General features: G+C 45.5%; 1 protein-coding gene across 1 annotated transcript in view; it reads left to right on the plus strand.

Annotated features, from left to right (window-relative positions):
* The window catches only part of SEL1L3 (SEL1L family member 3), a 109,552-nt gene that overhangs the window by 73,073 nt on the left and 23,495 nt on the right, over positions 1–12,984 (plus strand). The window contains exons 14-17 of the mRNA XM_054724015.1: positions 954–1,016; positions 4,188–4,364; positions 6,862–6,989; positions 11,630–11,713. Of these exons, the coding sequence (XP_054579990.1) occupies positions 954–1,016; positions 4,188–4,364; positions 6,862–6,989; positions 11,630–11,713 (452 nt within the window). The remainder of the gene's footprint in view (positions 1–953; positions 1,017–4,187; positions 4,365–6,861; positions 6,990–11,629; positions 11,714–12,984) is intronic.

Below are 12,984 nucleotides of genomic sequence, written 5' to 3' on the forward strand. Positions count from 1 at the left end.
CATCTCCCCCCTGGTGGTCAGTGCGCAACATAACGATGGTTGTTCTGCTGTTCGGTTGATTTGCATATTACCCTTTTATTATAGGGTGTGACCCCATCAACCACTCTGAGGGGCATGTGTAGGGGGAGGGGTGTCCATAACAGACTGAGTGAGTTTGCTCTCTTTGCCTGCCATCCTCCTTGTCAGAGCCATGTCAAGAGAGACCTACGGGAACCTTCCCCTGCCCCCACCTCGTCTCATTCTCAGACCCACCATTTCCCCACGTGGTCCTGCAGACAGCTCAGCACCGTCCCGTGGAGGTCCTCTCTTGTAACAAGAACCTCAAAGCCATTTCTCTCTATAGTATACCAAACACCTCTGCTGGGAAAACTTGATTTTACTGGAAGAACCTTGTTCGTTTCTGTCAGTGTTTGACACAGCCAATTCCAAGGGTCCTTACTCCTTCAGAGAAGTTCTCAAGCTGGTTCTGAAGCCACATGTCCCACCCTGGGGACTCCGCTGAGGACCCCGGGGGCTGCAGATGACAGCCTAATAACTCTTTCCTGTTGGACACAGATCAAGTGCTTTGTCTGGCTGCAGATTAGATAATCCCCAGAGAAACACATCCAGGATGACCAAACTCATTCAACCTCATTCCCGGCTTCTCCCAACAGCACCTGTGGGTTGACAGACATGCCTGTCACTCGATGATAAATGGGGGCTTTTGTATGGATGCTGAGCTGGGAAGCAGAGGATGTTGCCTCTGCTCCATAGATAGAAGCAAAATGATGATGATGATGATGATGATGTACAGCACTGCTTGTAGAAATCTTTAAGATTAGATTTATAATTAAGAAGGCTTGGGTTTTATTTTTTTAAGTGTTTTGTATGAAACACCAACGTATCTGTGTGATATTTTTGAGTGCAAGCTGAGTTTCTTTTCTTAGTAATCTTTGCTGTTTATCATTGTTTAGGGTCAAGGAGTAAAAAAGAACAGACGGCTCGCCTTGGAGCTGATGAAGAAAGCAGCTTCCAAGGTAACACTTTTGCATATTGTCAGAGGAAAACATTCGCACCAGACACACCCATTGGAGAGAATAAAAGGCCAGCGTCTCCCCACAAAGCCCCAAGGTAGAAATGAGGTGGGGAGGGAGGGATCACTAGCATTGCAACATTAGTCATTTTTGAGCCACACACATACAGAAACCCACTACAATGGGGACAGCAACATTCAAAAGCGGAATTCACCTTCAGTCAATAGAATTCAGGCCAATTTTGTTTGAAGGCTAAAATTATAATCAAGGCTGCCCATAACAAGCAGCAGGGGCTCCTTGAAAGTGAATGGATATAAATGCCATTGAATTAGGAAAACCAAAAGCCTAATTCCTTTGAAGGTTAACCCTGTCATGGCCAATGCCCACTTGCTTGAATAATGGGGCTGTTTATCAAGGTTAGGGCTAGGTTTAGGAATTATTTTGCTTTTGTCACTATTTACTCTTCAGTGTTGTCACCAAGCCTGCTACTTGTGATATAGCACTACAGAATAGGGGTTAGAATGTCCCTTATTGAGGACACACACACACACACACACACACACACACACGTGCATACATATCACTGCATGGAAACATATGCCCAATGCGTGCCCACCCACACATGTATACTCATGCACATGCATGTAGATTTGCAAATAAATAGACTTGTAGAAACCACTGTAATGTTACAGCCTTACCAGGCCCTTGATAGCCCTTCTGGCTCTTGACTGCTTCTCCATCCCCAAGGCCACTCGTGTTTGCCTCTCACAGACTCCTGCTCTTCCTCACTTCCTTCCTGTCGGGAGCCCCAAGTTTCTCTGTTTCTGTAAGTGAGGGCCTGGAGTGAGCAAGCCATGAGGCTCTCCTCCACCTGTGTGGTGGCAAGAGGGCGTCGGACCCAGGAGCAAGGAACCCCCCGGAGTGCACAGCAGCTCCTGACCCCAGCACAAATCACAGCGCAGAAATGGAAAAGCAGCTGAACGCTGGTCACAGGAGGCACTAGTTTCAGAGCGCCCTAAACTGGGGCCGGGCTGGGGGGTGGGGGGAGGGGGGGGGGGCCGTCTTTCCTGGCAGGTGTGAAATTTGCATCTCTGTGGCCGTTCTGGCGGAGCTCTGGTATCTGACGTGCTCTATTTTGGGTGTATTTTTAGCCGGGCTTAGACAAGCCTTGAGGGAATTGCCGTTTTATGGCCTGGAGTAGTCACATCCTTAAAAGTGGTGAGTGAGACGCACTCATTCCCTCTGCAGGGAGTTGCTCAGCCCCTCCTCTGCGCCAGACACTGTAGTGCAGGCTGCACATAGTTTGATATTTTGGAATTAGCCAAAAGTCACTTGGAGGTAAACCTGTTGACTGAGCAGTAAATGTCCGGAACAAGGGATGTGTAAGAAACAAAACAAGCCCTACCTGGATAGAGCGTCGGCCTGCGGACTGACGGGTCCCGGGTTCGATTCCTGTCAAGGGCACATGCCTAGATTGCAGGCTTGATCCCCAGTAGGGGGCGTATAGGAGGCAGCCAATCAATGGTTCTCTCTCATCATTGATGTTTCTAGTTCTCGCTCCCTCTCAGCTTCTCTGAAATCAACAAAAATATTTTAAAAAAGAAAACAAGATTTCTTGCGGGGTTCCTGCATGGGGTCCAAATACAATTCCTAGAGGAGTTCTGCGGACATTGGGGTGATGGCCGTGAATGAGCCTGTGGCCTCTGGAGGAAAGCACTGCGAAGCCGTGTGGGTGTGCCCGTCGGGGGTCTGCTCAGAGCCGGCTCCTGCCTCTTCATACCACGGCCTGGTCTATTACGTCATTGGAATGCACAAGTTCTGCAAGACCCACCGGGAGCCTGCCTCGCCCCCGGAACTGTGCGAGGCTCACGAAGAAATGAGTGGATCCACGGCACGGACTCTTTGCCGAGCGTCAGCTGTCTGGGGGCCCACAAACCTGAACCCACTCTGGATCCTCAGGGTGTCAGGTCTGGGTTCCATTGTGTTGAGCATCTGCATCCCGAGGGTGGCTTTGGTTCACCGGTCGGATACTTGACTGAGCACTGACTCTGTGCCAAGCACTAATGTAGGTGCCTGGAACATAGCGCGAAGGCCCTTGCCCTCATGGAGCTCCCATTTGATGGGCTTTGTTCACTTCTTTCTCTTGGTCTTCTTGGCCCCCGGATTCCACATGAGGACCAGGAGGTGTAGCCTTTGGGAGCCATGGAGGCGGGAAAGGCTGCAGGCTAGGACCTTAGCATCTACCGTTAAGGGACACCCGGTCTTTGCTTGTGAAAAGGGAGGTGAAAGAGATTTGGCTCTCACTTAACAAGTCTCGCAGATGCGAGGGCACTCTGCCCGCACGCCTTTCCCCCCTGCTTGTTCACGGTCTCATGGGTCTGGCAGGAAGGGAGGAATGAGCGCCGTAGGCCCAGGTTTGCACACACACCGCTGCAGGCACCTGAGCCTTCAATCAGCAGGCCGGAGGCTGCCCGTGGAAGCAGGCGGGAGCCCTGGGGAGAGCAGAGGCCACCTGAGAGTGAAACTCAGCAAGAACAAGGAGGCTGGAGGCTAGAGTCACAAACCAGCCCTTCCCTGGTACCAGCCCCGGTTCAGACTCAGTTCTGAAACCCTCCTCCCTCTTCCCCCCCCCTCCCCTTCTGCCTCAGCCCTGAACTGGGACGCTAAGCAGTCACAAAGCACCTGTGACTGCAAGTAGGCTGTCGCAGCCGCTTCCTTCTCCTTCAGCGGGTTTGTGGGTGTGCAGGACAGTCATCAACAGATGGGCAGACCGGTCACCTGGAAACCGTCCCCACCAGGGCAGGTTGCAGCCGCCTGGCGCAGCCGAGCGCGCATGGATGTCAAGGGCAGCGTTGATACTGCAGGACAATAAGAGGCTTTTGCAGACAAGGGCGTCGTGTCAGAGCCCAGAGGAGCCGAGTGATGATTCGGGGCCAGCGTCGCTGCCGAGCTGGAAGGCAGGAATCCCAGCGGCAGCCGCGTGGAACCCACCTGGGAAGACTCTGAATCGGGCTCGTGTGTTCTAGCACTCAGCTTCTCTTTCATGCCATCTGCCCAAAAAAGAGACTGGGGAGATTTTGTTTAGACTCAATCAGAATGCTCTCACAACAATTGATTCTCTTTAGGTTTCATTAAAAAACAATAACAATTCTTTCTTGTTGTTCTAAAATCCAGGGATTGCATCAGGCAGTCAATGGTCTGGGATGGTATTACCACAAATTCAAGAAAAATTATGTCAAAGCGGCAAAGTACTGGTTAAAAGCAGAAGAAATGGGGAACCCAGATGCGTCCTACAATCTTGGGGTCCTGTACTTGGATGGCGTTTTCCCAGGAGTTCCTGGAAAGAATCAGGTGAGTAAGACTGGAGACAAGCTGGGCAGCTGGGCAGTCCCTCGTTCATGATGCCCTCATGAAGGTTACTGTGTGCACAGTCCAGACAAGGCCCCGTGGGTGGTACAGACACCACCCAACACGCAGACCACGTTCTCGAGAGGCGAAAAGGTCCAGTTAGGAAGGTAGAGAGTGGAGATCAAAGAATGGCATTTAGCCAGGTGCCCAGAGTGTGCTAATTGATCCGACCCGAACAGTTCTGGAAAGGGGAAACGTTGAAGGTCAAAGCAGTCAGGAAGGCTTCCTGGAGGAGGAAGGCTTGAACTGAGGAGAGATGGGGAGATGACACAAGGTGAGGATGTACAAAAAACCAAGAGACAGTGTAGAGATTGAAGAGAGCTGGCTTCCGGTAGGGTGGCCTGATATGAGAACAGATTTTAAAATAATAAAAACAACAGTGATCATCTTTAGTGTTTGTTGAACACTTCTCTGTGCCAGACACTCACAAAGGGTTTATATGCTCAGTCCGTGTCATCCTACCTACCTCTGGAATAGTTACTATTAAGTCCATTTTACAGAATAAGCAACTAAGGCTCTGAAATGTATGGGACAGCATCATACATTCTTGGAGTCAGAATCTGGATCTCTATGTAACATTCAAGCCCCTCCTATTACTAATAATATTGATGATGATAATAATAATCTGAGTACCATTACATATAACAAGGTTCATTGAACACCCGCCATGTGTGCGAGCGCTCTTCCAGGCACAGGGATACAGCAGTGGACTAAACAGTCTCTGCTCCTAGGAAGCTTACATTGCAATGGGGGAGAAAGGCAACAGACTATTAAATATATAATATGAGGATGTTATGGGGAGAAATAAAGCAGAAGAAGGAGAACAGGGAGGCTAGAGGTTGGGGGATATTATTTTATAGAGGAGATCAGAGAAGGTTTCTCTAATAATGTGACATTGTACAGGCTCCTAAAGGAATCTTGTGGATATCTGGGAGAACATTCCAGAAAGAGGGAACAGCCAGGGTAAAAGCTCTGAGAATTTCCAGGAACAGCAGGGAGACCAGAGTTGCAGGAGCAGGAAGCAGAGATGAGGAGGTGGGAGATAGGTCAGGAAGGCAGGTGCCCAGATCACTGTGATGACTCAGCTGCTCTGAGCAAGATGGAAAAGCCCGGGACAGCTTTGACTTGGGCAGGATGTGCTGTTTTAAAAGGCTCCTGTGTCCTAGCAGAGATTAGGCTTGTAGGAGACAAGAGAGGGGACGGGGTTAAGCATTGAATCCAAGTGAGAAAGGATGGGCAATATCTCAAGAAGGGCTGTGATGTGACTGGATTCTGGGTATATTTTGAAGGTCAAGGTACAGGATTCGCTGATGATTGCATGTGAGATGTGAGAGGGAGAGGAATCAGGACAACTCTGGAGCACATGGCCTTTACTGAGATGGAAAGAATGGAGGGGCCATTTGTGGGATGGGCAGTAGCAGATCTGGGGGTGGGGAATCTGATTATTTTTCATGAAGCACCAGGCTAATTCTGGAGAATTTGTTTTCTCATTTAATCCTCACAACAACCTTTCATGCTAGGTACTATCAGACACCACACTTTTTAAAAATATATGTATTTTATTGATTTCAGAGAGGAAGGGAGAGGGAGAGAGAGAGAGAAACATCCATGATGAGAGAGAATCATTGATCAGCTGCCTCCTGCATGCCCCACACTGGGGATCGAGCCCACAACCTGGGCATGTGCTCCAACCAGAAATCGAACCGTGACTTCCTGGTTCCCAGGTCGATGCTCAACCACTGAGCCATGCCGGCCGGGCAACACATTTTGTAGTTGAATAAAATCTCTCAGGTGGAGAGATTAACGTGCCCAAGGTCTCACAGCTAGTAAGGCGCAGAACTGGGATTTGAACCCAAACCTGTCCAAAGCCCATGCTTAAAAATGTCAGCTCACTGCCTCAGGAAAATAATAGTAATCAGCGGAACATATACTTAAGTGTTTTATTTTCCCCCCTCTACCTCTCTCTGACGACATGTGAGACTGTATATTTTTATGCATTGCGAGAATCCTCCCACATATCTGAGAGCGTGGGTTTTTTTATTGTCATTTTTCTAATTCTCACTTTCCTCCTAGAAATGCAGTTTTTGTGCATGAGTTTGAAGAAAGGTCTTAAGCAAGGTTAGGAACGCAAATGCCTGAATTTTCGCCTGGTGTGACTTCTGATACAAGTCTTCTATCTTGCTGGCAGGGGTTACATGAGGATCAAATGAGGTGACAATGACATTCCTAGTTACATGATGTCTTACTTCCTTGGCCAGCCTAATCAACAGAATACCAGGGCCAGAGGCTGGCTTCTGTGATTGGCTGTCTTACTTGACTTGGTTTCCTTAAAGATGTCAGACGTGATAAGCCTGTGATAATACCTTGGCTCTGGTGAAACCAGCCCAGCCAGGGAGACTCCTCACCAAGGAGACTGACGTTTGTTCATCTCTCTTCACAGACTTTAGCTGGAGAATACTTCCATAAGGCTGCGCAAGGCGGACACATCGAAGGAACCTTGTGGTGTTCCCTCTACTATATAACAGGCAACCTGGAGACGTTCCCTAGAGACCCCGAGAAGGCTGTTGTGTAAGAATCGAGCAGATGTTGGGTGTGAAGGGAAGGCCATCCACAGTAGTCCCCCCTTCTCCTTCAGAGATATGTCCACGACCCCCAGTGGATGCCTGAAACTACAGATAGTACTGAGCCCTATAGATACTGTGTTTTTTCCTACACATACAGACCTTTTCACTTAAAGGAGGCACTTTACGGCTTCTCTGTGGCATATCTGAATTGCCAGCATCACTACTCTTGTGTTTTGGGGCCATTATTAAGGGAAATAAGGGTGACCTGAGCCCAAGCACTGTGATCCTGCAGTAGTCGATCTGATAACCCGGACAGCTGCTCAGTGGCTAACGGGTGGGGAAGTGTCTACAGTGTGGAGACGCTGGACAAAGGGATGAGTCACGTCCCGGGCAGGACAGAGTGGGATGGCTCGGGATTTCATCGTGATACTCAGAATGGCACACAATTCAAAACTATGAGTTTTCATTTCTGGAATTTTTATTTAATATTTTTGGACCATAGTTGACCATAGGCAACGAAAACCTTGGAAAGCGAAACTGCAAATAGAGGCGACTATACTACTATATTCACTGTGCCTGGAAGAAGAGGTCCTCTTCTTCTTCTTTTTTTTTTTTTTTTTTTTTTGCATTTAAAAAATTTTATTTTTTATTGGGTTCCAGTCAAGATGGCAGAGTAGAAGGAAAAAATAAAACTTCTTAATAATAAAAAAGGGAAAAAAATTAATTTTTATTGGTTTAAAAACTGATGGAGTTCACATAGTTTAAAGATCCAAATAATTTGACAAGACAAAAATAAAAAGAATCTAATAAATAGAAAATAATTCGATAAGAAAAAACCAACAACAACAAAAAGGAACTCTCTGCCTATAGCACACCAGACTTTTTCCTGCTCCCAAAAATAAATCACTTACATTTTCACATTTTTAACCATACTTTTTTTTTTGCCTCTACTGCTAAATAACATGCATCTCCCGCTATTTCTTGTCATCTTCATTATAGACATTGTTTAAGATGTCTCACTGTGAAAGATGAAGATATAAGTCCTCTCTCACTCTGCCACCTCGCTACCCCACACATTCCCACTTTTTATTTCTCTCCCATCTTCCCAATAAGTGTGTCATTATTTTGGTTAGATTAGTATCGGGGTTTACATTATTATGACTATGTAAATCCTATTCACAGCTGAGCCATGTAGTATTCTATGACCACCTTTTCTTTCTTGTACAACTTTGTGTTTTCCATGGAGTAATAATTATATTTTATTGTTCTTTAGCTGCTTGACTTTCTGTGTACTCATCATTTCCCTGTACTTGGTCTCCCAATTCATCTACAGTTGTCTAAATCTCTTAGTCTGTCCACACCCACCAGGTATTAATTTAATCTTGGTGATGTCTCTCCTGGAGTCTTTGTTCAGGCCACAGCTGCCCTCCCAAAATTGACTTTGTCATCCTTTCCCTTCATCTCTGGCTTTCCGGTCCTCTTTGTTGGACCCCATTTCTTCCTCTTTCTTGGTTAACGCTTGCATTTTGGTAAAACACATCCTACAGAGGCTTCCTGAAGCACAGGGAACAGGAGGCCCATTTTAAAAATATATATATTTTACTGATTTCTTACAGAGAGGAAGGGAGAGGGATAGAGAGTTAGAAACATCAATGAGAGAGAAACATCCATCAGCTGCCTCCTGCACACCCCCTACTGGGGATGAGCTGGCAACCAAGGTACATGCCCTTGACCGGATCGAACCTGGGACCCTTGAGTCCGCAGGCCGACGCTCTATCCTCTGAGCCAAACTAGTTAGGGCAAGGAGGCCCATTTTTGATGTCATGCATATCTGATCATGTTTTACAGGGGCTGGCAAACTATGGCCCGCACATAACATGTGGCCTGCCAAAGAGCTAAGAGCACTTCCTACATTTTTAAAGGGTTGTAAAACAGACATGGAAAAATATGCAGCAGAGACCATAGGTGGCCCACAAAGCTTAAAATATTTACTGTCTTACCCTTTGTAGAAAAAGTGTGCAGACCTCTGCTGTAGATCACCCTCACACTATAGTCAGCCTCTCCAGGGGTGTGTCTTAAGGCATTTGAGAGCAAATCTACCTGAACTCAGTGATGAAACTCACCTGAGACAGACTTGAGGCTTTTGTCATTGTTAGTTGGTGAGGATACTTACTAGTATTGTGAGCATTCATATATTTCCACGGACTTTTGTTATCCTTTTGTTATTGATCTCTAGTTTAAACACATTGTGATAGAGAGTATATTCTGAATGACTTCAATCCTTTGAAGAGGGTTGGGGCTTGCTTTATGACCAGCATAGGGTCAATTTTGATGTATGTTTATCATCTCTTGAAAAGAGTGTGATTTTCTGAACTTGTCGGGTACAATGTTCTACATATATTATCAATTACGTCAGGTTGGCCCGATCTCCTATATAATTCCTGATGTGTGTGTTTTACTACTTGTTACAACAGTTACTGAAAGAAGTGCGTTAAAATCTCCCACTATGAGTGTACACTTGTCTCTCTCTCCTTTTAGTTTTGTCAGTTTTTCACTAGATATTTTGAATAATATTGGGTCAAATAGGATGAGAATTGTTTTTCCTTTCTCGTTGACCCCTTTATCGTTTTTGCAGTGTCCTCTTTATCTCTGTTGGTGGTCCTTGTCTGTAAAGTCTACATTTTATGTTAATATAGTTATATGTGCTTTTTTTGGTTAGAATTTGCATGTTCTATTTTTTCTACCCCTTTACGTTCAGTCTTTCTTTGTCCTTATTTTATCTATATCTCTTAAAAGCAGCATATAACTTTTTTGTGTATTTTTTAGTCAGTTTGACAATTTTAGTATTCAATTGGTGTAGTTAGAACACTTACATTTAATTAGGATATATTTTATTTTAAATCTGCCAGTTCACCATCTATTCCTTATTGTTACATCTGTTTTTGTGCCTTTTTTCTTTTATATTGCCCTTCCTTTATGTTAATCAATATTTATTTATTTATTTATTTATTTTGTTTGTTTGTTTGGTTAATCCTCACCTGAAGATACTTTTCCATTGATTTTTTAGAGAGAGTTGGAAGGGAGGGGGAGAGACAGAAAGAAACATCGATGGGAGAGAGACACATCTATTGGTTGCCTTCTGAACGCAAACCAACCAGGGCCAGGGAACCTGCAACCAAGGTATGTGCCCTTGACTGGAATTGAACCCAGAGCCCTTCAGTCCATGGGCCAAGGTTCTATCTACTGAGCCAAACTGGCTAGGGCTAGATCAAATATTTTTTAAAAAGCATTTCATATCCCCATTTCATTAACTTGTTAGTTATGCATTCTTTTAGTGGTTGTAAATCTAAATATTACAGTATGCTAGTTCATTAATGGTAGACCCCCTTGAGGATAAATTAGGGAGCAGAAACAAAATAGGAAAACCTTATAATAAATCAGTAAAAATGTTTTAATGAAGTAGTAGAACTCTTGGTAAAGATGATCTTTTCGAAGGTGAAGGGATATTAAGAAGTACAAATTGGTAGCCATGGGGATGTAAAGTACAGCACAGGGAATATAATCAATAATGTTGTAATAATTATGTGCAATGCTAGGTAGGTACTTGAAATATCAGGGGACAACTTTGTCAAGTTTATGATTATCTAACCATTATGCTGTACACCTGAAACTATCCTAGCTAATAAAAGGGTAATATGCAAATTAACTGTCACTCCATCACAAAGATGGCGTTGCCGATAGCCACAAGACGGCGGCGCCCAGGCCCCTCAGCCTTGCCGGAGTCCCCCAGTCCTGGGGGGGCTGCCGCTGAGAGCAGGCAGCGTGAGCAGCCTGGCGGGCCGCCTGCCTCTGGGGGATGGTGGCCGGCCCGCAGCCTCCCTGGCCAAGCGCAGGCCCTGAGAGGAGACAGCGGGCCCGCCTCCCACGGAAGCAGTGTGGCGGAAGCGGCAAGCGGCCTACTGTGCACGATATCGCACAGTGGGCTACTAGTGAGAAAATAATACTGAATGTCAACTGTAATTTAAAAATAAAATTAGCTCTGCTGGTGTGGCCCAGAGGTTGAGTGACGATCTATGAACCAGGAGGTCATGGTTCAGTTCCGGTCAGGGCACATGCCCAGATATCGGGCTCAATCCCCAGTAGGTGGCATGCAGGAGGTAGCCAATCAGTGATTCTCATCATTGATGTTTCTCTCTCCTTCTCCCTTCCTCTCTGAAATCAATAAAAATATTTTAAAAATGAAAATAAATAAATAAAAATTTTTAAATACCCAAACAATGTTATAAATCCTCATTCTAAAATCTAGGAAAAGAAAAGTATTATTGATTAATTACCATACAGATGCCAAAGCAAAGATCCTCTTTCCCTATAGTGGTGGATATTGTTCATTGGGAACCTTTCCTGTCCTGCCTTTGTTTCCATAAACCACAACGCCTCAGCATTGCTAAGAAAGGACCCTGGTTACAAAGCTCTCAAAATGTTTCTCTCCTTACCTTCTTAACATTCAGTTCTGGTTTGTTGCTCTGTAAAAATTCTAACAAGCAAAATATTCCCCAAGTGGGATTTATTGCCATCATATGGAGAAAGAAGCAATTATTTAATTTGCCACAGTTTGGATATTTTTCTCTTCCCTTTCCTTTTCAGGTGGGCAAAGCACATAGCTGAGAAAAACGGCTACCTGGGCCACGTCATTCGGAAAGGCCTCAACGCCTACCTGGAGGGCTCATGGTAAGCTTGGGACTCACGTTACCCTGAACTTCCTCGGCCCTCACCTTTCAAAATATGAGACGGAGCTTAAAATGCAATCAAACAAAAGCAATTTGCAGGGAAATCACGGCCTCTCCGTAATCCTGTTCGGAGTATCACAGACTGATTGGCTGTTGATTGGAAAACATAGCATTTCCATGTTTAATTATACTCAAAAATTAGTTCTCTAGGGGGAGCATGCACATTCATCAAGTTGAAAGACCCACGAATGTGTTGACTTCCTCCCCTCAAGCTTGTTTCTCTTGGTTTCAGAATCTAAACACAGCGCAGGGCGTCTTGGCTGACGCTCTGCTTCTCGCTGGCAGGTCACAGGAGGTCTGGGATTCCCGCCTTGTCTGTGGGAAGCCGAGAATTGGGGCTCGGGCTACATCCTTCCATAGCTTGTACTGCATCCTCCGTGGCCAGGAGCCTGGGATTGCAGGAAGTCACTCACAAGACCTCTCATGTCACAGCCAGATAGGCTCCCCTTTCTAACCTTCTTCTGATGGAGGTAGCAGATGAAGAACCCCCATGACACCGCGCAGGAGGACTGCACATGCCCCCCATTTGCTGTTACTTGATTTTACAAAGAAGGGCACATCTCTCCAAATGCCACCTGACTTCATCTTTTTCCCTTCTGTCAGTGCTCGCGCTCCGTCTTACTTTTCCCTTGGGCTACATTTTCTTGGCTGGTTTATTGCCTAAATGATCTGGGTATTTCAGTAATAACTGGAAAGGCTATGCAAATCAGCACATATCCCTTCGGAACACTGCCTCAGAGACATTAGACCAGACTTACCATCGATCATTCTCTGATCCGAACCTTAATTAAAAATTTAAATATGAGTCCAAAAGAACACTATTTTCTCCTTTGGTCCGTGGGTGCCCACGTAATCAAAAGATAGCATCGCAGTAATGGAGAATCTTAAATTAGATAATGCAGGGGAAATGAACCCAATGGAAAAAGCACCAAGTAGCAATGTTTATTATGAACTCCCGTGAAAGTTTGTTATTTGTGGCCTCACTTTGCACAGCAGGAAAGAAATTCTTATGAAATTGTTATTTTCTAATTGATATACCTTACAGTTTTTGTGCTATTTCATCTTGCAAAACTCCCAAATTTGACTTTAGCTCATTCTCTACAGTTGCCCTCCAAACTTCCCACCCTGACTCCTCACAAGCTTCTTAGGGGGAACTAAGCAATCAAATATCAAAGTGTTTATATGTGGGGCATTCCCAAAGGGAGAGCACAT

The sequence above is a fragment of the Eptesicus fuscus genome, chromosome 2, assembly GCF_027574615.1.
Source record: "Eptesicus fuscus isolate TK198812 chromosome 2, DD_ASM_mEF_20220401, whole genome shotgun sequence".
In the NCBI taxonomy this organism is placed as follows: domain Eukaryota; kingdom Metazoa; phylum Chordata; class Mammalia; order Chiroptera; family Vespertilionidae; genus Eptesicus; species Eptesicus fuscus.